This window comes from Pongo abelii, chromosome 9 (genome assembly GCF_028885655.2).
Source record: "Pongo abelii isolate AG06213 chromosome 9, NHGRI_mPonAbe1-v2.0_pri, whole genome shotgun sequence".
Classification (NCBI taxonomy): domain Eukaryota; kingdom Metazoa; phylum Chordata; class Mammalia; order Primates; family Hominidae; genus Pongo; species Pongo abelii.
The window spans coordinates 79,752,296-79,779,523 of NC_071994.2; the positions used below are offsets into that span (position 1 = coordinate 79,752,296).

General features: G+C 36.9%; 1 protein-coding gene across 3 annotated transcripts in view; it reads right to left on the reverse strand.

The window, feature by feature from the left end:
• Positions 1–27,228, reverse strand: part of RSF1 (remodeling and spacing factor 1) — a 154,096-nt gene that overhangs the window by 17,787 nt on the left and 109,081 nt on the right. For 2 of the 3 annotated variants that reach the window (XM_002822278.5, XM_054526063.2), the window contains exons 6-11: positions 17,021–18,795; positions 14,801–15,007; positions 10,541–10,645; positions 8,429–8,508; positions 2,398–2,452; positions 991–1,100 (exon numbers count right to left, since the gene is read on the reverse strand). In XM_002822278.5, the coding sequence (XP_002822324.1) occupies positions 991–1,100; positions 2,398–2,452; positions 8,429–8,508; positions 10,541–10,645; positions 14,801–15,007; positions 17,021–18,795 (2,332 nt within the window). The remainder of the gene's footprint in view (positions 1–990; positions 1,101–2,397; positions 2,453–8,428; positions 8,509–10,540; positions 10,646–14,800; positions 15,008–17,020; positions 18,796–27,228) is intronic. The other variant, XM_009246859.4, reaches the window with a different exon arrangement.

Genomic DNA, 27,228 nt, shown 5'->3' on the forward strand with positions numbered 1-27,228 from the left:
TGAAGAAAAATGTTAATAAATCACCACAACCACACTCATTACAATTATAAGTGCTTTCAGGGAAAAGAACTGGTTGCTATGAAGGCATATAATGGGGGGATTTGATCTAGAGGAGGTTAACAAGCTAAAACTGAAAAGGAAATTGCAGGTACACAGCATGTGCAAAGGGACTAAAAGGCGACGTAGCAAATGCAGAGAGTGTAAGGGAGAATGTGATAAGGTAGAGTTGGAGAGGGAAGTAGAGATGAGACTATGCAGTGCCTTACTGGCCTTGTTAAAAGTATCAATGCTTGGCCGGGTGTGGTGGCTCGTGCCTGTAATCCCAGCACTTCAGAAGGCTGAAGTGGGCGGATCACCAGGTCAAGAGGTTGAGACTATCCTGGCCAACATGGTGAAACCCCGTCTCTACTAAAAATACAAAAATTAGCTGGGCGTGGTGGCGGGCACCTGTAGTCCCAGCTACTTGGGAGGCTGAGGCATGAGAATCGCTTGAACCCGAGAGGTGGAGGCTGCAGTGAGCCGAGATGGCGCCACTGCACTCTAGCCTGTGACAGAGCAACACTCCACCTCGGAAAAAAACAAAACAAAACAATCCTTATCCCAAGAGCTATGGAAATCTGATAAAGTATGTTAAAGCAAAAGAGGATGACATGAACAGATTTACATTTGGAAAAGATCACTCTGCTCTAAAATTCTATGACTAGGCCGGGCGTGGTGGCTCATGGCTGTAATCCCAGCACTTTGGGAGGCTGAGGAGGGCAAATTACCTGAGGTCAGGCATTTGAGACCAGCCTGGCCAACAAGAGCGAGACTCAGTCTCAAAAAAAAAAAAAAAGAAAAAAAATTCTACGACTAAAGACGGAAGGCAAGAAATATATATATACAACTGCTAATAATCAGCATGACAGGAAAAGTCTATACTTCTGGATCAGGCTGTGTACTTGCAAAATAAATCCTCTTTCACTGTAGACATTTCCATACACTTCATACCTGTAGCTTATACATTTCCTTGTTCTTGTTGACCTCCTTTCAAGCAAGTTTGCTTTGGATTTTTTTGAATCTTTTTTCTTTTCTTCTTGATCTTCAGAAAAGTCTGGCTCCTTAAAAAATATGATAATAAGCATTGAGGTTATTCCTTATGCAGAACAAAGTTCCTTGGGATAAACAGTTTTGTAATCTCCATTTAGGTAGCACATGTGAAAGGTTTGAAAAAGTTTGAGATGATCCCCTCCAAAAGTGGATAAACATGGCAACACTGAGTATACAGATTAAAAAGAATGCTGGTGATTAAAGGATGAAATCCTTCTGTATTAAAATTATTATGCTTTTGTGAGTTTATAACCAGTACTTGTTTTAAAACAGTCATGATGAAGTTTTTCCATTGATAAATAATTTCATTTGCAACAGAAGATGTTCAACAGGTATGCTGCATGAATGAAAGATTTAGAAGAAATGGGTTGCTACTCAAGGAAATAACTTGACAGGCCATTTAAGCTTGTGATTTAATTAAGCCGGAATGAAATTAATTATACACATTTTTACAAATTGCAAAAATTACAAATTATGTAAATTTCAAAACCACATTTTATGCACTTTTACTCATGATATAGCCACCTTAGTTATAAATTAGACTAATAAATGCAAAACAAAGGTAATCCTTCAAAAAACCCAAACTGTGTTGAAAAATACAAACTGAAGCTTTCAACAATCTCCAAAATAAAAATTAAAAATCAAATCTCCCCAAACTCTTCTTTAGTCATTTTACGTAAACAGCATGCAAAACAAGCTAACAACACATTATAAAGTTCAGGGTAAAAACAGAAAACATACTCCACAGGTAAAAGCTGTAAGTTTAGTTTAGATGTGATATCACATTTTGGAGTTACCTGCATACATAAAATTTCAATCATGAGGGATTATGGGTGATTTCTTGAAGGTCTTAAATTTCCATTTTTAATACTGGCATATCATAGATTTAAAACCACTGTCCAGGCGCCGTGGCTCACACCTATAATCCCAGCACTTTGGGAGACCGAGACAGGTGGATCACCTGAGGTCAGGAGTTCGAGACCATCCTGGCCAACATGGTGAAACCCCGTCTCTACTAAAAACACAAAAATTAGCCGGTATGGTGGCGGGCATCTGTAATCCCAGCTACTCAGGAGGCTGAGGCAGGAGAATTGCTTGAACCCAGGAGGCAGACACTGCAGTGAGCTGAGATTGCACCACTGCACTCCAGTCTGGGCGACAAGAACGAAACTCCATCTCAAAATAAATAAATAAATAAATAAATAAATAAATAAATAAATAAAACCACTAACATTACATAAGGTGGGTAAAATTTTACAGCAATTATGACAATCTCCCATTTAAAAACATTACAAATCAGAAACTTACTTGTGGAGGAATGATGTTTTCAATACTGATACCAACATACACCAAGCGTTCTTTTCTTTAGGCGAAAAACAAACAAAATACATGAGATTTGCTGAAAATAAAATTGTTATGTAAACATCAAGAATACACATAATGTTAAAATTACAATTTCATGTTAACAGCAGAGGGTAAGTCACAGAAATGTTAGCTATTATTTATTTATTTATTTATTTATAGACAAGGTCTCACTCTCTTGCCCAGGGTGGAGTGCAGTGGTGCAATCTTAGCTCACTGCAACCTCTACTTCCCAGGTTCAAGTGATTCTCCTGCCTCAGCCTTGCAAGTAGCTGGGATTACAGGTGAGAGCCACCACAACCAGCTAATTTTTGTATTTTTAGTAGAGATGGGGTTTTGCCATGTTGGCCAGGCTGGTCTCAAATTCTTGGCCTCAAGCGATCCACCCACCTTGGCCTCTCAAAGTGCTGGGATTATAGGTGTGACCACTGCTCCTGGCCCATGTTAGCTATTAAGTATAAAACTTTAATATAGTATTAGTATGTGTGGGGAGCTCAACATTTCCTAGGGTTAAGATAACAATATCTTTCAGAAATGACTTACATTGGTGAAATAAAACCTATAACTGAAATAAGACAAGCAACTTCATCAAGAGTCATGCTGTGACAAGTTGATGAGATTAGATGGAAAGCCACCTTTGATTAGACAAATTAGATCTTTGTTATGCTGGAGAAAGTTTTTAGTAATATTTTGGGTGTATGTATAAACAATTATAATCTCATGGTAATAAATATTGCTATAAAAATTATGTAAACAAAATCTTATCAAGGTCCCAGTGAATGACACTGAGACCATTCATTCCTCGCTGTTGAAAGAAAAAAAAGCAATGCAGACATATAGCTCTGTGCTCTAGAAGGCCACAAATGAAGATAACTAGAGCCAGGAAATACAGACTTGAGCCAATGACATCTCCATAGTTTCATTTCCAAAAAACAAACCTTTGTTGATTTTAATTAAATTACATATTAAAAAAACAGCAGGATGGCTGGGTGTGGTGGCTCACGCCTGTAATTCAAAGCAGGAGGTCCCCCGACGCTAAGAATTCAAGACCAGCTGGGCAACACAGTGAGACTCCTGTTTCTATAAAAATTGAAAAAATAAAAATTGGCCAGGTATGGTGGCACACACCTATTGTCCCAGCTACTCAGAAGGCTGAGATGGGAAGATTACTTGAACTCAGGAGTCGGAGGTTGCAGTGAGCTTTGATCATGCCACTGCACTCCAGCCTGGGCATCAAGAGTGAGACCCTGTCTCAAAAAAAAAAAAAAAAAAAAAAAAGCAGGTATTTTCCCTGGTTCTCTCAAAGTTAATCCAATTCAAGAACAGCTGAGCTCTGACATGCCTCTGTATGTTAAATTGAACTGAACTGAAATAGTAACCATTCTGTCTCTTGCTGCTTGTAATGTTCCTTATATAAGGATATTAATGTATCCAGCTGGCTAGGTCTTTTAGAGCGCAGCCTTTAGTGCCCTGGTAACAAGAATATTCATGGTCTTTTTAGAGACAGGTTGTGATGCTATTAAAACTGGTATGTTTAAAAATCATTCAGTGGACTTCTAAAACATCAGATTTCACAGAGCATCACACCATCAGGTCTGTAGATAGTTGCTGGCTAGCCACTAAATACTCACTGAAATGTATATCCATCCTTCTTTTCCACAAGACTGTAGAGACCTCTACGGTAAAGACCACATTATATACTTCCTCATTTGATTACACTCATTGGCATAAAGCAGGTACCCAATACATGTTGCTTAAACGTTGAATGAATGCATAAACAAGGGTTGCTTAGGGAGTAAATAGGGAGTAAAATGCTCTTGTATTATGACATAGGGAGTAAGCATGCCTCTAAGCTGCTAGGATGAAAGCTAAATAGGTTATTTCACAGATTTTTTTAAAAGTGAATATAAGTGCTTACTTTAAAAAACTGAATGACGATGGCTAGAATTTACAGCTAATATTTATTTTAGAAACACATATTTTGCTGTTTAGAGCTCCTAAGATTCATATATATGTGTGTGTATACATGCACACACACACATACTTGTATTCTAGGAACTATATACAACAAAAGCTTTGTTAACCAGATTATTAGGGAGAATCAGCAAACACCAACAACAATCCGTTAACTGGCTCTGTGCCAGACTGGTCTTCCTGTAACAGTAACTTTCCTCTCTTTTCTATACACAATCTGAGAACTTACTATATGATATAAAGTCATAATTACAGATGTCCTCTTAAAGGATGACATTTGAAGCCGGGTGTGGTAGCTCACGCCTGTAAAACCATAATTTTGGGAGGCCAAGGTAGGTAGATCACTTGAGGCTAGGCGTTTGAGACCAACCTGGCCAACGTGGCAAAACCCCATCTGTACTAAAAAATACAAAAATTAGCCGGGTGTGGTGTTGTGTGCCTGTGGTCCAAGCTACTCAGGAGGCTGAGGTGGGAGGATCGCTTAAAGATGGGAGGCAGAGGTTGCAGTGATAGTGCCACTGCACTCTAGCCTGGGTGACAAAGCGAGACTCTGTCTCCAAAAAATAAAAAGGATGACATTTAAATAAAGAGGATTACCTAGAGTAGGAGAGAAAGTAAAGGAACTAGTAAATTGGAGACAGTAATATAAACAAATATTGTGGCATACTTTAAAACACAAATTTCTAAAAATCAAAATATTTCATAATTGCAGTGGCATATCCTATAGTATATGAGGCTGTTGTCAAAATTTTTTCACCAGGCTTTTACACATATAAATGGTATAAGCATCAAAGGGCTTCAAAGAATAAGCAGGTAAGAAATTCTTAGTGGTTTACATTCTTGGCTTTTAGAAAGAATACATTCTCGGCTGGGAGTAGTGGCTCATGACTGTAATCCCAGCACTTTGGTAGGCCAAGGCAGGTGGATTACTTGAGGTCAGGAGTTCAGGACCAGCCTGGCCAACATGGTGAAATCGCCATCTCTACTAAAAATACAAAAATTAGCTGGGCATTGTGGCGCGTGCCTGTAATCCCAGCTACTCAAGAGGCTGAGGCAGGAGAATCGCTTGAACCCGGGAGGCAGAGGTTGCAGTGAGCTGAGACCCCACCACTGCACCTGAATTCCAGCCTGGGTGACAGAGCAAGACTCCGACTCAAAACTAAACAAAACTAAACAAAACAAAACAAAACAAAATTCTCTTCCTTAGTGGATAAGCCTATTAGCTATCTACATTTCTGAGACAAATCAGCTTCAGGACATGGGAAAACCACTAATTTCTGAAAAGGATAAGCAGATTTGAGCAAGATGGAGGCAAAGGAAAAATCTAGTTTTTATTCGTGATTTAATTTAAATACCTTTAGTTACATCTTTTGCAGTGTCAAAAATAAAAACAAGAGAAATAGCACATCAAAATAGTCCTAGTAACTTCATACAGGATCATTCTTTATTTTTTAAAATGCTCTTGGAAGATATTCCAAATATCTGAAACACAAGCAGTTTATGGAAATAACCCAGGGTTTAGCTGGGTGTGGTGATGGGCACCTGTAGTCCCTCCTACTTGGGAGGTTGGGGCAGGAAGATCCCTTGAGCCCGGGAGTTCCAAGACCAGCCTGGGCAACATAGTGAGACCCTGTGTTCAAAAAAATGAAAGAAAGAAAGAACCTAGCATTTCTCAATTCAAAGTACTTTTATGTCCTAGTCAATTTGAGAGATTAACTTGCCTTTAAACTAAGTAGCATCCATTACGAGCCAGAGTACTCAAACTGGGTAGTAAAAAAAACAAAACCTTTAGGTTCTGGAGGCTGAATCCATTTTTAAGGTTCACCTTTGCACAAGGTAAAGTGAGAGGATTATGGGACAAGCTGATTGCCTTAAGGCAAGCTAAATTTGGAGGGGGAGACTATGAGTCAGGGGATATAAGGTAAAGAAGTAGCAAATGAAGGTAAAATCAGGAGATAAAGCTTAGATTTCCTCAATCATACTAGTGTATAAACGGGCATCAAGTCCTACCACAGATTAATCCTCTGAAAATTCTCCCCAACACCTCCACCTTATTATCACAATGCCTGCCCTAATTCAGGCCTTACAGACTCTCAGGTTTGCTATTCCAACAGTCCCAATTCTAATTGATTCTTCTGTTACCAGAGCATTTTTTTCTGAAATAAACATATACTTACATATGTCTCCTTTGATGGCCACCCCACTTTCTATAGAGAATAAGTCAAATTCCCGAACCTGGAAAGCTATTCGCAATTTGGCCTTACTCAGCTGTTACATAAATCTATCTCCTACCATTCCTCTACTGTCACTTTTAAACTTTGCCTTTGCTCATGTTTGTGCTCTTTGTCTGAAATATGTTCATCGGTATAACCTCAATTTATCTTACAAGGCCTCTCTTGAGAACCCCAAATCCTATGAGAACTAAAATGCTCCTCCACCATGTTCCTGTATTGCTTTTAATATACCTCCACTTTTCCATTTTATAGTATCATTGGTTCATAAGTCTGTACTATATTATTGGTTCATATGTCTGTATTCTCTAATAGAAGGTGAGTTCCATGTAAACAAGAGCTTTGTTTTTGATCTTTCCTCTTCAGTTTGGTACCCAGTAGGTGAAAACGAATGTTCAGAAATAGATTAATTAAAGAAGGTATAAATAAATATGAACTACTGTCCTGATTATGAATCCCCTTTTAAAGATTAGGCTCAAGTTCAGTCTTAAGAACTTCATCTAAGAACCCTTCTCCAGGCTGGGCACAGTGGCTCACGCCTGTAATCCCAGTTCTTTGGAAGGCTGAGGTGGGTGAATCACAAGGTCAGCAGTTTGAGACTAGCCTGGCCAGTATGGTGAAACCCCTTCTCTACTAAAAATACAAAAATTAGCCAGGCGTGGTGGCGGGCGCCTGTAGTCCCAGCTATTCAGGAGGCTGAGGCAAAAAAATCACTTGAACCCGGGAGACGGAGTTTGCCGTGAGCCGAGATTGTGCCACTGCACTCCAGTCTGGGCGACAGAGCGAGACTCCATCTCAAAAAAAAAAAAAAAAAAAAAAAAGCCTTCTCCAACTGCTTTAGACCACCACTGCAATGCTATATTGAAAAGAGGGGCATCTCTTACAGTCAGTAGGACACAATTCAGCATTTAATACTCTTTATTTCACCAATGTTAGCTGCCCACCCAAGGAGATGACAGGGATAACTAAATTATAGACCAGTTCTTATAGTTTTCTTGTATTCTCTACAATACTTAGTTATGAACATACCCTCCACAATACTTGGGCCAATATTTATTCAGAGAAGGTTCTGACAAATACTTTACTTATTTATTTTGAGACGGAGTCTCACTCTTGCCCAGGCTGCAATGCAGTGGCGTGATCTTGGCTCACTGCAACGATTCTCCTGCCTCAGCCTCCAAGTAGTGGGGACTACAGGTGTGCGCCACCACGCCCAGCTGATTTTTTTTAGTAGGGACAGGGTTTCACCATGTTGGCCAGGCTGACCTCAGGTGATCTGCCTGCCTCGGCCTCTCAAAGTGCTGGGATTACAGGCGGGAGCCACCATGCCCAGCTAGTTCTGATAAATACTTCAGATAGAAAGTTGGCAAACATTTCCTGTAAAAGGAAAGATAATAAGCACGCAAGCTTGGCAGGTCATAAGGTCTCTGTTGCAACTACTCAATGCTGCTGTCACAGGGCAAAAGTAGCCACAGACAATATATAAACAAATGAGCAAGGTTGCATTCAATAAAACTTTATTCACAGACAATAAAATTTGAGTATCATATAATTTTCATGTGTCATGAAATATGATTCTAGTTTTTCCCCCCAATCATTTAAAAACATAAAAAACATTCTTAGCAGGCAGTACAAAAACAAAAAGGAGGCTGGATTTGGCCCACAGGCCACAGTATGCCAATCCTTGTTTTAGATGGATCCATTTATCCATACAGTGAGACAATTCTGCTCTCATATTCCCAAACAAAACATTAACACACATACAAAAATACCTTCGTTCGGCACGCTCTTTCTTCTTTAAGGCAACATCCAAATCCTGCAACTGTTCCTCTAATTTTTCACAGAGCAGTTTCTGAAGAAGCAAAATAGATGAGTCATTTTAAACAACTTTTAGCAATCATTTATTACATACATGTTAACTTCATGGGTAGTGTGCTCTGAGAGCTGGTAAGGGACCACATAGTAAGTGAACAATGAAGCTTTTCTTGTGTTTAATTAAACACATCTTTTGAACAGAAGATGAGCACAGTACCTTTGAAATAAAGCACACGTTAAAGAAACATATAGCTTTGCCAAAAGAAACGCATTCTGTGCCTATCCTACTGGCAATAGTCAATGTTTAAAATAGCATTTGGTTCAACATGTGTATGTAACAGTGATTATACTTTTTAAAAAAGATCCCAAGAGGTTTTAAAGGGAGAAGGTTATATGTACGATAAAACATAATGATGCCAAAAACTATTTTTTAAAAAAAGAGACTGGGCTGGTGTGAGTGCTGTGGTATTTACAACTAATTGATCACAACCAGTTACAGATTTTTTTGTTCTTTCTCCACTCCCAGGGCTTCACTTGACTATCCTTTAAAAAAAAAGAGAGAGACTGGAAACAAACATACAAACAATGCTACACAGTTACTGAGTCAAAACAGAGCTGAAAAATGTAACTGATAATAAAGCTGTGCTAAGCCACAGAAGTCCATTTCACTGAAAAATGCATAAAGCTCATCATTTTATTTTATTTTTTGAGACAGATCTCACTCTGTCACCCAGGCTGGTGTGCAGTGGCACAATCTTGGCTTACCGCAACCTCTGTCTCCCGGGTTCAAGCGATTCTGGTGCCTCAGTCTTCTAAGTGGCAGAGATTACAGGCGTGTGCCATCACGTCTGTCTAATTTTTGTACTTTTAGTAGAGATGGGATATCGTCATGTTGGTCAGACTGGTCTTGAATTCCTGGCCTCAGGTGATCTGCCTGCCTTGGCCTCCCAAAGTGCTGGGATTATAGGCATGAGCCACCACGCCTGGCCAAACTTTCATCATTTAAAAAAAAATAATTATTACTACTTTTAAATTTTTTAGAGATGGGGTCTTGCTATGCTGCCCAGGCTGGTCTCAAACTCATGGCCTTGAGTGATCCTCCTGCCTCAGCCTCCCAAGGAGCTGGGACTATAGCTATGTGCCACCATGCCTGGCGGTGTGTTTTTTTTTTTTTTTTTTTTTGAGACAGAGTCTTGCTCTGTTGCCAGGCTGCAGTACAATGGCATGATCTCGGCTCACTGCAACCTCTGTCTCCCGGGTTCAAGCGATTCTCCTGCCTCAGCCTCCCGAGTAGCTTGGACTAAAGGCGTGTGCCACCACGACCAGATAATTTTTGTATTTTTAGTAGAGACGGGGTTTCACCATGTTGGCCAGGATGGTCTCAATCTCTTGACCTTGTAATCTGCCCACCTCGGCCCTCAATCTCTTGACCTTGTAATCTGCCCACCTCGGCCCTCAATCTCTTGACCTTGTAATCTGCCCACCTCGGCCTCCCAAAGTGCTGGGATTACAGGTGTGAGCCACTGTGTCTGGCCTAATCTATCATTTTAAAGGCAAATGAAAGTAGGTTTGTGAGAGAAAAGTAACCAATAAACACAGTAGCACAGAAATAACCGGATTCTTCAGTTTCTAAAACAAATTTGCCTAAGATAGAAGAGAAAGAGAATCTATGTTTCTCCTAACCCTGATAACACCATCTATAAAACTACTGACAAATACAAAGTAGGTAGAAACCAAAAAAGAGGATGAAACAAAGTGATGCATAGGAAGAAACATATATCCTTCCTTCTACATATCTACACTTGGTGCTTTTTGTGCTTTTAACAAATACAAGAAAAAAATCATTCATAATCTTACAAAACTTAGAGGGCTTTTGATAACTGCTTTGGAAAAAAAAAAAACAAAAAGGAAAACCTAAAAGCTATTAATAAAAGGTAGAAATCTAAACAGAGGTAAATACTATTTACACATTGCTATGAAGGTTAAAAATATTCATTCAGTAGCTATTAAACAGTTATTAATTTGAATACAAACTCAAAGACTAGAAAAACAAGTGGGTGGGGTCTTACATGTTGGCAAGGTGGGCAGAACCATTCTCCATCTGGGATGATCATCAGAGGAGGGCGAAGGCAGGCAGTATGGTATCCACTATCGCAAGAGTCACACAGAAGAATCTGAAATAACCACACTGATGTCAACCTAACTATGACTAAAATTCAACGACTCTTAGGTTAAAGACATTTCAATATCTCTGAGTACTATACTGCAAAGTATTCTTTATTTGTATAAAGCTAGTAAATAAAAAAGCTCTGATGATTAGGGATCTGACATTTATTTATTTATTTATTTATTTATTTATTTGACAGAGTCTCGCTCTGTTGCCCAGGCAGGAGTGCAGTGGCACAATTTTGGTTCACTGCAACCTCCGTCTCCCGAGTTCAAGTCATTCTTCTGCCTCAGCCTCCTGAGTAGCTGGGACTACAGGTGCCTGCCACCACACCCAGCTAATTTTTGTATTTTTAGTAGAGACAGGGTTTCACCATGTTGGTCAGGATGGTCTTGATCTCCTGACCTTGTGACCCACCCACCTCAGCCTCCCAAAGTGCTGGGATTACAAGCGTGAGCCCCCGCGCCCGGCCCATGCTAATTTTTTAAAAAACCTAAAAAAAAGTTAAGCTATAAAATTTAGTTAAAAATAACAACTCCTTTTTGACCTAGAGTTAGAATTCTTTTTCATTCAGTATATAGTCATAAAGGCTATAACAACATATTCCTTATAACAAAGTTTTAAAGCTCAAGTATGAAAGACTACCCTACCACACAGAATTTTTAAAACACAAAAAATTTCCATTTTAAATAGCATTTCAATTACTTACCTGTAAGAAACACTCATGGTTCTTTTTATCATGTAAATTCAAATAAGGAAGAGACTGAGGTATAGAAAAGGAATACAACTACATTCAGAACCGTCATCATGTAATACAAAGGTTCGTAACATCCCTTAGTCTTATAGTTGTTTTATCGGTATTTGAGTTTAAGAGGACCAAGGTCTAAAACTAAACATAGTATACTCAAAAATGTTTAATTTAAAAGAAAACTTTTTAATTTTGAATAATTTTAGATTTACAGAAGAGTTCCAAGATGGTACAAAGTTCTCTTATATCCTTCGCCCAATTTTCAACACCGTTACCTCATATAACTATGGTACATTTATCAAAACTAAGAAAGTAACATCAATACTATAAACTAAACAACAGGCTATTCAGATTTCACAAGTTTTTCCACTGATGTCCTTTTGTTGCTTTTGAATCTTGCATGTCCCCTTGCATTCAGTTGTTTCCTTAGTATTCCCCAGTACGTAACCGTTTCTTGGTCCTTCTTTGTCTTCCCTGACCGACAGTTTGAAGAGTACTATATTAGTCAGATATTTTTGGTAGACTGTCCTGAAATTTGTTTGATGTTTACTCATGATTAGACTGGGGTTCTGGGTTTTGGACTGGGGTTCTGGGTTTTGGAGAAGAGCTCACAGAGGGGAAATGCCCTGCTCACTGCATTGTATCAGGGGATACAAGTTATCAATGACTTACTACTGCTGGTATTAACTTTGGTCACTTGGTTAAAGTATATCTGTTGGTTTTATCCACTCTAAGGTCACCTTCTGTACTCTATTCTCATGATAAGTGCAGCCCACACTCAAGGGTAAGGGAATTAAGTTTTCTAGAAGTATGAGTATCAAATAATTTGTGGATATATATTAAAATCTCAGTAGTAATAAATCAATAAATACCTTGGGGGAGATGCACTGAATGTACTAATGTACTTAGTTACATTAGTATTATACTTCCGGTATACAGTTGATTACATAGGCACATGTGGACTAACCTGGCCACCTAATCAATTTATCACATAGTTTCTATAAAACGTAACCTAAATTTCAAATATGAAAATTACAGGTAAACTTTTAGAATTTATTTCTAAAGTGAAGATTGCTTCTACTCTGCAGTAAAGGCAAAGTCTCACTAAATAAATATTACCATGTAAGATTTCCAAGCCTCAGGTAATAATCCATTTATTTTGACTAAAACATCTGGAAAATCCCTTAGAGTTCTATATTCATTTATACATTTATTGCTTTTCTGCTGTTAAAGCTCAATTAAGACAAGGACCATGCCTTTCTAGCTCAGCAGTATATTCTTACAATTTAACATATAATAGCTGCTTGGTATTTTGACTTGAGGATTATCCTTAAGCACTTGGCATAAGAAATCTACCATATTTGGGATCTTCAGTTTCCAATGTCATTCACAATATAATTTCTGCTCACCCCATTTTATTTCTCATTTCTTCACATCAGTTCATTACAGCAGCATTTGCTGGCTTAGGTAAAATGCCCTCTTTTAGTTTAAAGGGACATTAGAAAATGGTAAGGAGAGAACACAAGTGATGCTTTTTTTTCTTGATTTAGCAGGCAGAAAAGACTACTATCTCAAATGTCCTCTTGGCCTTTATCTGTATAAAAATATTGACTTAACTTGCATAGCCTTGATGATCATAAAATGCTTAGAGGGATCTTCTCAGCATAATTTCAACATCTATTCTTCTCAGAGCTCAAGTCATTCTCTGGTTCTTTTACTTGAGCCTTTAAAAACTACTGGGTTATGATAAACTTCACTGATAATACATTTAGTTTCCAGATATGATATTAACAGTAAGAAAGAAAAGAGTAAGTAAACCAGAATTAACTTTAACCCAGCACATAATATAGATCAGAAACTGTGCTAGGCAAATTTACATGAGCTGTTAAAAACGCCCCTCAGAAGTATGTGGTGTGAGTCCCACCTTACAATAAAGAAATCAAAATACAGAGAAGATAGCTCCTGATAAGTAGTATCCTGATAAGTAGGATCTGAATTCATGCTGTCTGGCCCTATGCTTTTCCCATCACATCATAATGCTTTGCAGGAAAAAAGAGCCTGGAGAACCACTTCTTAGGAATTTTCCAAACTTTAGAGGATCTCAAATGTTTCTGGTCCACACGATTCTACTCAGGTAGAAACATCTTTCTTTACATTTTCTTCTAGTTAATAGCTGGAGTTTGCCTTTAAAGTAAAATCTATTCAAAAGAACAGCACAGGTGCATAGAATTAGGTATAACAAGGCTATTTCCTCAACAGATTCACTTATGAACTGCAAATTATATATATATAATATATATATAATATAAATATATTATATATTAAATATATTTTATATAATATAAATATAAATATATTTTATATAATATATAATATAAATATATTTTATATAATATATATAATATAAATATATTTTATATAATATAATATATAATATAAATATATATAATATAATATATATATATAATATATATATAATAGATTAGATATTGATTCTCCTGATTCAGGCAACCTTTGAAGAACTTACTTCCTGGGGAAGAAAGCTCCCTATAAATGTAGTACTATTCTTTTTGGAATATATCTGGTCTACAATTTATTCTCTTATAATTAAAAAAATTTTTTTTATGTTAAAAAAATTTTAGTCGGTATATAGCAGGTGTATATATTTATAAGGTACATGTGATGTTTTAATAAAGGCATCTAATGTGTAATAATCACATGGGGTAACTAGGGTATCCATCACCTCAAGCATTTATCATTTCTTTGTTTTAGAAACATTCCAATGCCACTCTTTTGCTATTAAAAAAAATTTAAAGCCCTACTACATTATTACTTGACTTACATGTTTTTACAGGAAGGCAGTAAGGTCTTCAGGCCTAATTTACTTAAAGCTGGCACTTCAAAAATATCATTATAAAGTTACCTATTTATCTTACCTATTTATCTATCCAGCCATCCATGAGACAGGGTCTTGCTATGCTGCCCAGGCTGCATTTGAATTCCTGGGCTCAAATCATCCTACCTCAGCCACCTGAGTAGCTGGAACTACTGGCATGTGGCCACCATGCCAGGCAGAAATACCATTATTAAGTAATTTAAAGGGAAAGAAGAAAAACTTAAAAAGAACAAACTAAAAAGACTTGAATACATTCGTCAGTCTGTGAGAAGAGATTGAGGTGTATTATTATGTAGAGGAAATATAAATATACAAGCCAAGTAGAATGAAAGTAGGATCTTGATCATTGGCCTTCCTACGATTAGGTTATATGAGAAACAGAAATAAAGGTTACTCTGTAGCATACAAGTTATCATTAAGAAATTCAAATAATGATAAAACCCAGAAGAGTTAGGCTGCTCCAGGCAACCTCACCATGTCTGTAATATGAGTATTGTTCATTTACATCAGGTACATACTAGCTCAGGATGGTTTGGAAGGCCACATTTTTTGCACGGTTCATCATCATCTGCTAGGATGGCTTCTTCACTTTCCTTTTCTTCTTCCTCTTCTGAAGCTGCAGATGATTTTTCACTGTCAGACCCTTCACTTTCATCATTGCTGGAATATTTCCATCTGCCACGTGTCCGAGAACCAGTCCATCGAACTTTGCCTTTGGGTTTTACCTTGTATAAAATTAAAAAAATTGGGATAATTTGATATAAGAATGTCTTTTAAAAATCTCCTGATTACATGTCCATTGTATAATATTCAGCCAATATACCAAAAAAAGGGGAGAAAATTATTATAGTCTCATCATCAGATATAGCTATGGTTAAATTTTGGTATATATTTCCACTATTTTTTCTACATTCTTGTTTACTTTTTTCTTAATACCGAATTATAATGAACATTTGGTCTTATATTTATCCTAGTCACATTCTCCTAACATTACTATAAATGCCATTACATAACTGTTTTTATCTAATCCTCTACTAGACATTTAGGTAGTTGTTTCCCATGTTTTTCACTTTCGTCAACAATGTACTGTATCTTTATAAATATTTTTACACACATCTCTGTGGTTAGGATAAATTCCTTGAAGAGGATTCTGGGTCAAAGGTCATGCACATTTTAAATACTTTATGAGAATGATGACTATATTCTCACATATTTTCATGTAAAGATTTAAAATCCTGTATTAGAGATAAATTTTAAATTTTAAATAAGCCAGACCTGCACATAAAAATCCTGACAAACGTAAAAATATATACATTCAGAGAGCAAATTTATAATGTGATTAACAGCTTTTTATTGTGTAGTTTTATACTCTTTTAATTTGTATTTTAGTTTATTCCTACACTATAGGTCTTCAGCAAAGAACAGAATAAGTCTAACAACAAAAGAGGAAACTTAAAAAAATTAAAAATTCAGTATCTCAGGGAACACAGGATCACTTACAATGAATGATCTGATCGTTTACATACATTAAAAAGAAAAGTAGCACTTTTGATTATGATAAATTCCCACAGACTAGCAAAAGACTTGTAAAATATTTTGCTTAAAATAACGGGGTCATAGTTATGATGAGTAATACCAACATTAATGAGTAAAATGGGGAAAATAGGCACTGTCATACACTGGTAATAAGATGCTATATTAATGGATCCTTTTTGGAGGGCAATGGGGAAGTAGCTATCAAAACTTAAAATATACATGTCCCTTGACCCAGCAATTCCAATTCTAGGAGTCTATTCTAAAGAAATACTCACTCATGTCCAAAAGGATCTTCAATGCAGCATTGCCTGTAATAGTGAAAAATTGGAAACAACCTAAACGTCAATCAGTAAGTGAGTGGTTAAATAAACTGAGGTATATCCACACTATGGAGTACTGTGTGGCCATTAACAAGCAAAAGGGATACTATATCTACGGACATGAAGAGTTCAGAGAAACTTTAAGTGAAAAACTCACAGAAAAATGAACATATTTGATCTAATTTCTTTTTTAAATAAGTAAATATTTATGAACATCCACATAAATGCATGAAAAAGGACTGGAGGGCCAGGCACGGTGGCTCACACCTGTAATCCCAGCACTTTGGGAGGCCAAGGTGGACGGATCACCAGGTCAAGAGATCGAGATCATCCTGGCCAACATGGCGAAAACCCACCTCTACTAAAAGTACAAAAATTGGCTGGGTGTGGTGGCACGCTCCTGTAGTCCCAGCTACTTGGGAGACTGAGGCAAGAGAATCGCTTGAACCAGGGAGGCAGAGGTTGCAGTGAGCCGAGATAGTGCCATTGCACTCCAGCCTGGCAACAGAGCAAGACTCTGTCTCACAAAAAAAAAAAAAGACTGCAAAGATACTATACCCCAAACTGTTAATAGTGGCAATTATCCCCAAACTGTTAACAGTGGCAATGGGGAATTCTCATTCTATAATTCTACAGGTTGCATATTATTTGAATAGTTTACAAGGAGAATATATTCCTATACTACTTTTAATTTCTTAAAAAAGTTAAAAGATGACAAGAGTATAGAGTATAAGTAAGAGTATAAAGTCTGAAAAGGTATCTCAGACAGAGGAAGAAAGATGCTTTTTCAGTTGTCTTTGATGACTAAGTTTTAGACAAAACCAAAAAACCTATTAATATATAGAGACAAATATTTTTAATTAAAGTTAAGACAAGTTTTACCTTGCTTACTTTAGAATTTGTATCTTTCTCTGATTTTTTCAAAATTTCCTTTTTGTCAGTTTTTTGCAAAGCTGTTGACTCTTCTTCCACCTCATCTTCTCCTTCTCCTCTTTTTTTATCAGCTTTCTGATCTCTGATCTCAGCCACTTTTGCAGTGGGTCTAGATATTCTTGGAGATCTTCTTAAAGTACGACCCACATTTGTTTTCTCCTCTTCCTTTTCTGTCTTCTCTTGCTTGTTTTCTGGTTCTAGAACTTTGGGGGGAGAATCGGGCTTCTTTTTCCGACTTGATATCCTGATTGTTAATTTGATGCCCTCTTTCTGCCTTTCAGAGGTTATCTCTGTATTTTCTGAGGCAGTGGTTTCTTCTTCAGGAACCAACTTATATTTGAATTTGCTTTTTTGCATAGAACCCTTTGTCTCAGAAGGCTCCTCTATGCCAGAGGTCTGGGCATTGTCCAGATTATCCATTTCTACCTTTGTGAACTCAGAATCCTCTTTTAGGGTTTCTAGGTCTACTTTTTTCACAGACTGACCACCAACAGTACCTGTACTCTGGCATTCTACCACTTCTTTTTCTGAGGCTAGTTTCTCACAGTGGTCAATGATATTAGATGGTGGAGAAGTTTCAGCTGCCTCAGGAGAGCCAGGCTTTTCTGACTCCAGAGTACTCTTTGGAACTTCTTCTGGTATTGGACTCAATCTTTGTGTGTCCTTATCAAGAAAAGTCTTTTTGGACTTCTCTAACTTTTCAAGACATTCTAGGATTGGTGGGCGCTTATCCTTCTTAGTTTTGGGAGACTTCTCTTCACCTTTCATGGTACACGACTCAGTGGAAGATAAAGTAGTTTTTAAAGAGAGATCTTTTGCCATCTCAGAAGACTCAAGAGAAGTTTCCATTTCTGGAGGACCAGGTTCCTCTAGTTGTGCTTTTTGACTATGGATCTCTAAGACTGATATTGAACAATCTGCATCTTTCCTCAAAGGGGCTGTTTCTTTCTCAAGCTCACCTGTTTTCATACTTATTATGACAGAATTTAAGGACTCTGTTCCATTTCCCTCCATGATGATATTTCTGTCCTTAGAGGGGCTATAGCTCTCTTCCTTTGTCTCATAAAACTTTGTCTCTATTGGTTCTGTCTTAAAATTTGGAGCTACCCTTTCATCACTAACTTCTCCATTTACCAGCTGTTTCCCTTCATGACCCAAAGCGGTGATTGTAGAGATCCTTTTACAAGTCTCTTCTTCTTGTTTTATTTCATCTTTCAAAAACTCTTTTGTTGGAGTAACTGATTTACACAAAGGTCCCTTAACTGGACTGTCAAAATCATCACTCAGTTTAATTTCTCGTTTTTTTAGTGGTATCTTGGCCTGCTGGTCATTTTTAAGTTTCTCAGTTTCTTCAGTAGATTTCTCAGTAATTTCGTGAGAAGATTTAATATTGCCACCAAATTCGATCCTTTCAGGCTCCTGTGCCACTGGCTTCTCCATGCTACTTTTGGTATCTTTAGGATCTGCTCTACATTCCTTCACCTCAACTTTAATGGGTTTGACATTTTCCTTGAAGGAATCACTTTCTTCTTTGATAAGCTTTTTTTCTTCATTTTCTGGCAAAGGTTTTTCTAGCTTCACTATGACTGGCAGCTTCACAAGTTCCTTTTCATCTTCTTTTTCTTTTTTCACAGTAGTCTCTTCTAGAACATTGGCTGTAGAATGGTTTTCTAAATCCATAGGCTGCTCCTCACTTTTCATCTTTTCACTTTCTTTCTGTTCCTCTAAAAATCAGAAAAAGTTTAATTACATGAATAGAAACTTTCAAGGCTATAAAATGTAAGACTTAGTATAATGTATATTTCCATTTAAAGTTTCTATTTTAAAAGAGGTGGCCTCTGTCATTGGATATTTGACAATAAAAAATAAAATCTGACAATGAAGAAAATTATAAAAACTTTGAGATACAACTTCTAGATATTAAAAAAACATTTAGAAAAATTTAGGTTTCTGCTTTTTACTTTTTGTTTTGGTGTTCTGAATGGATTGCAAATATTTATGCAGTTCAAATAATTTATTCAAATTCAAGAGATGGCTTAAAAACATAAAATTGAAAATGCTACCTAAAACATTTCCAGAAGATCATATTTGTTTTAAAAACTGACAACTGTTAAAAGAACTGAGCACTTCATTTCACTGAGGTACCAGGAACACGGCAGTGGGAAAATGAAAAATATAGAAAAACAAAAAGCCCATATCCTATTACCCAGAGGCAATCACTAGTAATATTTTAGGTTACTTCCTTCTGGTCTTGTATATTTTTCACTAAGTTGGTATCATGTTGCCACAATTTATTCATTGAAACACTGGCACTTTCTTATGATACTTTTATAAAATGATGCATTTTCTAAAAATTGAGTTTAATAATTATATAACATTCCTCAATGTGATCATATTACAACTTACTTTATCAAATGCCACCACTGAACATTTCAGAAGTTAGTACTATACAAAGAAACTGTTTAGATTTATCTGTCAATTCTTCTTTATGCCTTATTGGCTATATATTTTCAACTTTTATGAAGTACCTAATACTAGTGCAGATTTAAACATAACCAAAGCTATATTCAATAAATAGCATAATCTCTGAATAGGATTATAGAGACTGCATTCCAGAATTCAGTGACTTCTAATTTTACGTACATTTTTAATCCCTTAACCTTATCCTTGCTACTGAAAAACCTAATTCTAAACAAAGTTTTACTAAGACATAAATTTTTTTCCTAAAATTTTGAAATGATTCTCGTCAAGTTGATAAACCAGTTAGGATATATTTCATGGGAATAATGGGATGGAAAGAAGTGAGAAGATAAGGCAGGATATGTTTTTTGAAATGAAAATTTAACCACCATTTCTTTTATGTCCAATGATGTTGCAAATAAAAAAGCCAAGAACCATTTAGAACCATTCAGTGTCTGAGAGTTAAGCAACTGTAATCAGTATTTCTTCCTTCTTTACAAAGTCAGTGCCATAGAGAATGCTGCTAAAATATTTCAAGAGATGACAGTAAAAAAAAATTTTTTTAATTCAAAATATAAAATAGTCCTACAGCATAAATAAGGTAAGAAAAAAACAAGAGATGACAGTAATTACCAAAGTTGTATGTTTTCTGTTTCCCACTGATAAAACAGGTTTAATAAATTCTCATTTATTGAGATTAGCTAGTATATCAGGAAATTTAACTAAATGAATACCTTATTTAACGGTTAAAATACTGATTACTATCTTTAAAAATAACTTCAACTGCCATGTGCAATGGCTCACGCCTTTAATCCCAGCACTTCGGGAGGCCAAGTTGGGTGGATCGCTTGAGCTCAGGAGTTTGAGACCAGCCTGGACAGCATGGTGAAACTCTGTCTCTACAAAAAACACAAAAAGTAGCCGGGGCATGGTGGTGTGTGCTTGTAGTTCCAGCTAGGTGGAAGGATCACTGGAGCCCAGGAGTTCAAGGTTAACCCTGACCCCTGATCATGCCACTGCATTCCAGCCTGGGTGACAGAGTGAGATCCTGTCTCAAAAAAAAGAAACAAAGAAACAAAACAAAACAAAAAAAACTTCAACCCAATACTGTGTGTGTGCTAAACACAAGTTAATATTTTTTATCTCTATTCTATGGTTCAGAAAGTATCTAAAGATTTCATCATGACCCTGATCCAACGTAAAATAAGTTTCTCAGTTTCTTCAGATTTCTCCATGTTTTCATTCGAAGGTAGAACTGATCTTGGTTTGAGTAACAACACAGCAAAATAAAACAAGAAATGACATTAGGTTCAAGATTCCCAGGTTCACTAACCCTAATTTAGCTAGTGATGCATCTTTGGGTGTGTCACAAACTCACTGATCTTTCTTCATCTATAAATAAAGCAGCTGGACTAAATAACCTCAACTATTATTCTTCGCTGGTGTCATATTTCTTTTATTCTAAAAATGTTAAATTCTTGGTTTTTTGTGTGTTTGGCTTGGTTTTTTTTTTTTTTTTTTTTTTTGAGATGAAGTTTCGCTCTTGTTGCCCAGGCTGGAGTGCAATGGCGTGATCTTGGCTCACCACAACCTCCGCCTCCTGGGTTCAAGCGATTCTCTTGCCTCAGCCTCCCGAGTAGCTGGGATTACAGGCATGCACCACTACACCCGGCTAATTTTGTATATTTAGTAGAGACGGGGTTTCTCCATGTTGGTCAGGCTGGTCTCGAACTCCTGACTGCAGGTGATCCGCCCACCTTGGCCTCCCAAAATGTTGGAATTACAGGTGTGAGCCACCGCACCTGGCCAGCTTGGTTCTTTTAAGAGAAAAAAGTGACAACAATTAATATTCTAGCTCCTCTAAATTAAATAAATATGTTTCCAAAATAGTGTGGAGAAAGGAAGAATTAGGACAGAATATGAACCTTTAAGCACTATAATAATTAGCAAAAAGGTCAGTTACACAAGCATTTTCCCAAAGTTTGTCAAAAGAAAGTTGTAAAAGAGCACATAAATGAGTTTAAAAGGTATAAAATTTGAAGTGACCAAAGGAAAAATTCACTCAAAAAATTGAAACACAGCATCACATTTCTTCACAAATGAGGTGACTCAAAAGAAGTGGTAGCTACTGTGGGTTTTTAAAGGTGATTCATTCATTTACTCAACAAATATTTATTGATCACTTATTATGTGCTTTCTCCACCACCCCTAGCAGAATCACTCTGTAATGATACACTGAATATTCTATATAAGTTAACAGTAGAAGACACTGAGTTGCCTGCCGATTATCTATTCTCCTTTTTCTTACAAACAGAATTTATTCTGTTCAGGAAGGCACTTGCCTCCTCAAACACCTTAAAGCTGTGAGTCATGTGATCCAGTTATGACCAATGACATGCATGAGGAAGTCGTGGATGAGAAGGGAGTCCGCTGACTGGTGCCTTTTGCCCTTTTCCCTCCTTTGGGTGCAGATTCTATACACAATACCTGGAGAAGGAGCTGTGGTCCCAGCTACGTGGGAGGATTGCTTGAGCCCGGGAAGTCAAGGCTGTAGTGAGCTATGACTCATTACACTCTTGCTGGGGTGACAAAGCAAGACCCTGTCTCAAAAAAAACCCCAAAAAACAAAAAAGCCCAACAAACCAACAAAAAAACCCACCACACAAATAAAATGTTGGATCTACAAGTGTTTTATACTATTTTTTATTTGCACTATTTCATTAAAAATTAAGACTCTCAGCCAGGTGCAGTGGCTCATGCCTGTAATCTCAGCACTTTGGAAGGCTAAGGTGGGTGGATCACAAAGGTCAACACGGTGAAACCCCGTCTCTACTAAAAATACAAAATTAGCAGGGTGGGGTGGTGTGGGCCTGTAGTTCCAGCTACTCGGGAGGCTGAGGCAGGAGAATGGCTTGAACCCGGGAGGCAGAGGCTGCAGTGAGCTGAGATTGCCCCACTGCACTCCAGCCTGGCAACAGAGTAAGACTCTGTCTCAAAAAAAAAAAAAAAAAATTAAGACTCTCAAAGAGTCAGACAAACCTTAACGCTCTTGTGTCACCTCCACCTTGGCCAGCTGTGGGACCTTTAGAAAATTACTTGAAACTTTCTAAGTCTCTTTAGACTCTAAGCTCTTTAAAATGGAAACATAAATATCTATACCTCAAGGAGAAGCTGTGAGGATTTTTTTTCTTTTTATCTTAGGGGACTTTTTGAAAATGGAGCATGCAAAGTACTTTTACACAGTACTTGAGAGCTATTATTAATTATTTGGCCCCATCTTTTTACCAGAAACTTCAGCCACATCGGAAAATTCAGTTTCCCAAAGCTGCCATCACTTTTTTGTTTTACTCTGTTAACTCTGCCTAGTAAGTAATTGCTATTTTGTACCTTTTAAGATTCCTCACTTTCCTAATTTTTTTTTTTTTAACTTTTACTTTAGGTTCAAGGGTACGTGCGCAGGTTTGTTATACAGGTAAATTGCGTATCATGAGGGTTTGACGTACAGATTATTTTGTCATCCAGGCAATAATAAACATAGGTAGTTTTTTGATCCTGACCCTCCTCCCACCCTCCACCCACTTTCCTAATTTGTAAAACAACTAAAATAACAGGCACAATCTCCTGGGTTGCCAATGATTGCATACAATACTACATATAAGGCCTTCAGAAGAGTGATACCAGGCAAGCACTCAATGTTTGCCAGTATTATTATATTATAGGCAAGATCTTACCTTCCTCAAGCCCAGTTACAATATCACTCCATTTTATAATTTTATCTGATCCTTTCCCTATAAGGAATTAACGGCTCCTCTTCTTGTGTTTGCACATTGCTTTATAGAGACTTCTACAGCAGCACTTACTGCCCAGAATTATAATTATTTATTTACAAATCTATGTATCCTACCAGTCTTACGAACTACTCTGGGGCAGAATCATGGATTATTCACCTGCAGTAAGACACTCAAACATGTGCTGACTAAATTGAATAAACTGAAACGGCAACAAACGCTAGTCTAAATGTTGGCAAATAACATCAATACTTTTCATGAGGTAGCTTTTACTAACAGGAAGTCTTATGTAGACTGTAAAGCAATATTTAATTAAAAATTCTATGAAGCATATTTCACCAACCTACAAAGTGAGATTTGGGCAAGGACATGACACATTTAACAGATGCTAAGGTATAATGCATTGAAGAAGGATTAATAAATGCATTTACTTAAAAGACCATTTAAAATATAAGCTAAAACTAAAGATCCCAAAACAAAATTAGCCATGGATGTCAACCAACAATGCAGAGGCTGAAATGTTCAAACTCCACTAGTAATCAAATTAAAATTCAAAAAGCAGTGAGATTTTTAATTTAACCAACCAGCAAAGTTTTTATTTGGTCATAATGTTCAAAGCTTCTAGATATGGCAAAAGGAATTATGCTCATACACTGGTAGTATTAGCATAAATTAGGTAAAACCATTCAATAACTTCAATAAATATTTACTGAGTGCTTGCTTTACACTTGGAAACCTCACTAAAGAATTTTTCAAAGACAGGGAAACTATCATGTAGCATGTTAAGTGCAAAAAGTAGAAAATAAAACTCATTTTTCATGTAATCCTAATTCACATAAATAAACCAATAAATCTGTAACCACGCCTAGAATAATGACTAGAAAGAAACAGAACACAATGTTAACAGTATTGCTGCATCTTGACAATAGGATAACAACTAATTTTTATTTTTTGCTTTACACTTTCCCAAGTTTTCTATAGTGAACATGTAATATCTTTTTAACTAGACAAATAAGAAACCCAGTGTGTTTACTGCAGGCAGTGGAGTGACAGGATCAGATATGCACTTCAGAAAAGGTACTCTTGGCCAGGCATGTTGGCTCACGCCTGTAATCCCAGCACTTTGGTAGGCCAAAGTGGGCAGATCATTTGAGCCCAGGAGTTTGAGACCAGCCTGGGCAACATAATAAAACCCGTCTCGACCAAATATAGAAAAATTCGTCAGGCATGGTGGTGCACACCTGTAGTTCCATGTAGTTCCAGCTATACTAGAGGCTGAGGTGGGAGGATCGCTTGAACCCAGGGAAGCTGAGGCTGCAGTGAGCCATGACCACGCCAGTGCACTCCAGTCTGGACAACAAAGTGAAACTGTGTCCTCAAAAAAATCCCCAAAATCAAAAAAAGCCAGTGATGTCCATTTTAAGCTAAGGCCAATCCTTCCATTAATGCTTTGCATTTCATATCCTCTAGCCTACTCAGAAAGAGTTTTAATCAAAGTTTCATCATCTCACTTGTTTTAATGAGCTCTCACTAGCTGTAGTATTGACAACAGATTCAAGTGAATGAAGACAGAAACAAGAATAAAGGATTATTGCAAGAGTACTAATTATAAAAGCTCTTCAAGGCCATCCCATTTTATTCAGATTGAAAACCAAAACTGTCAATAAAGCACAAGGCCCTGCACAATTGGCATGTCCCTCTCCCCCCTCTTTCAGAGCCTTACCTGCCTGACCTCTTTCTTCCCCTATTACGAATAGTCCCCACTCATTCTGCTTCAGCTATATTGCTAACCTTGCTTTTTCTATGAAACAGACCAGCAAACTTTCCATAAAGGGTCAGAGTAAATATTATTAGCTTCCCAAGCCATGGAGTCTGTCACAACTACTCAAGTCTACCATTGTAGTGAAAAAGGAGTCATTGACAATCAAATATTAAATGAATAAATAAAATTTGATTAATAAAACAGGTGGTGCAGGCCAGATTTGGAAGATAAACCCTGGTCAGTCAATCTTTGCGCTAACATAGTAAGTAAGCAGGGTTGTGCCACCTCAGGGTCCTGCCTGTTTTTGTCAGCATAAAAATCCTTTTTCTCTGGTATTTGCATGGCTTGCTCTCTCAGATCCTTTAGGACTCTACTCAAGTACCAACTCTTCCATGAGTCATTTTCTAGCAACTCAATCTAAAATCATGCCCCACTCTCTTCCCCAAATTATTTTCCTTCCATCCCTCCTTATCACCATCTATACTGTATATTTTATTTACTAATCTTGTTTATTGTTTGATAATTATGACATGTAACCTCCATCATGGGAAAAATTTGACTGCTTTTGTTCACGGCTACATTCACAATACTGAAGATAGTGCATGACAAATTGCATACACTCAATAAATATTTGTTGACTGAAATGAGTGAAATATGACAGGTGAAATATCACCTGTGTCTAAGAGTATATGTCTGTAACTGAAGTTTTGTTTGCCAAAGAAACTTTCACCATTTGAAAATGTCAACAGACTTAACAGTTTCCAAAATGGGTTCAAATACTGAAATTATCATTTAATACTATCAAGATGCACATAATGGAAAATTTTATGCAAGCTGCCTGCACCATTTTGCTGTATGATAAAGGGATCTGAATTTGTGCCAATTCTTTTTTTTTTAATTTTTTTTTTATTTTTAGAGACAATGTCTTGCTCTGTCACCCAGGCTGGAGTGCACTGGTATGATCATACCTCACTATAACCTCAAACTTCTGAGCTCAAGCAACCCTCCTGCCTAAGCCTCCTGAGTAACTGGGACTATAAGCAAGAGTCATCACGCCAGGCTAATCCCAAAGCGCTGGGATTACAGGCATGAGCCACTGCACCTGACCAGTGACAATTCTTTTATAACTTACTTTAAAATTTCATGGTACTTACTTGACAAAGGTATCAAGAATTTTTTAATGATTAAGTATAGCAAAGAGAACCACACAAAACAAATGCATAGCTTAATACAGTAGAAGGCAAAAATGAAAAAGAAATTTAGCAGCTACCCCAAGAGAGCTATACATGCCTTTTCTAATAATAATTCCCTTCTTTACCAAAAATAACTATTAATCTGACTTTTTTAAATTAAAAAAAATTTGTTGACAAGTAAAAATTGTATATATGGCACACAAAATGATGTTTTGAAATATAAATACAGTGTAGAATGGCTAGATCAAGCTAGTTAACGTACGTATTACCTCACAATATAATTTTTTTTTTTGTAGTGAAAACACTTAAAATCTATTTGGCAATTTTAGGCATACAGTGTTATTAACTAGTCACCACATAGTACATATCTCTTGAACTTATTCCTTATTTTGTTGATAGTTTAGTTTTACAAGTTTATTTTCTTTTTAAGGACACATTAATGTTATCCCCTCTATCCCTTATTTTTCTTGCAATTTATTTGTTCAAGACACCAAATCCACTGTCCTATAGTTTCTAGATACTGTAGACTACATTCCCATGTTCCTCTGTTCTTTGTTTATCCTGTGAATCATCCCTTCAACATATTCAGGTTCAATTTCTGTGGCAAAACTACTTCTCTGGTGTTGAGGAGTTCTTTATTAAGAGGCATATGATACCTGGTTATTTCTCTTTTTATTAGCAGATGTTGATGCTCAATATAAAAACTTTTAATTTATTAGCAATTTCAGAATGATGACATTCCCATTCTATCATTCATCTGTGACTAGTTGGAATACTTTTATAAAAACAAAAGTACTTTACTCATTTACTATCTTGTTACATAGTGGTAAAGTTCATATACAAAAGGAAGGATAAGTATTTTGACTCTTTGAGTCATTTTAACATGGCTTTGATAACTTCCTTACTACCTGGAGTGACAAGATGATTCCTAGCTTATCATGCTGCAGAACTGAA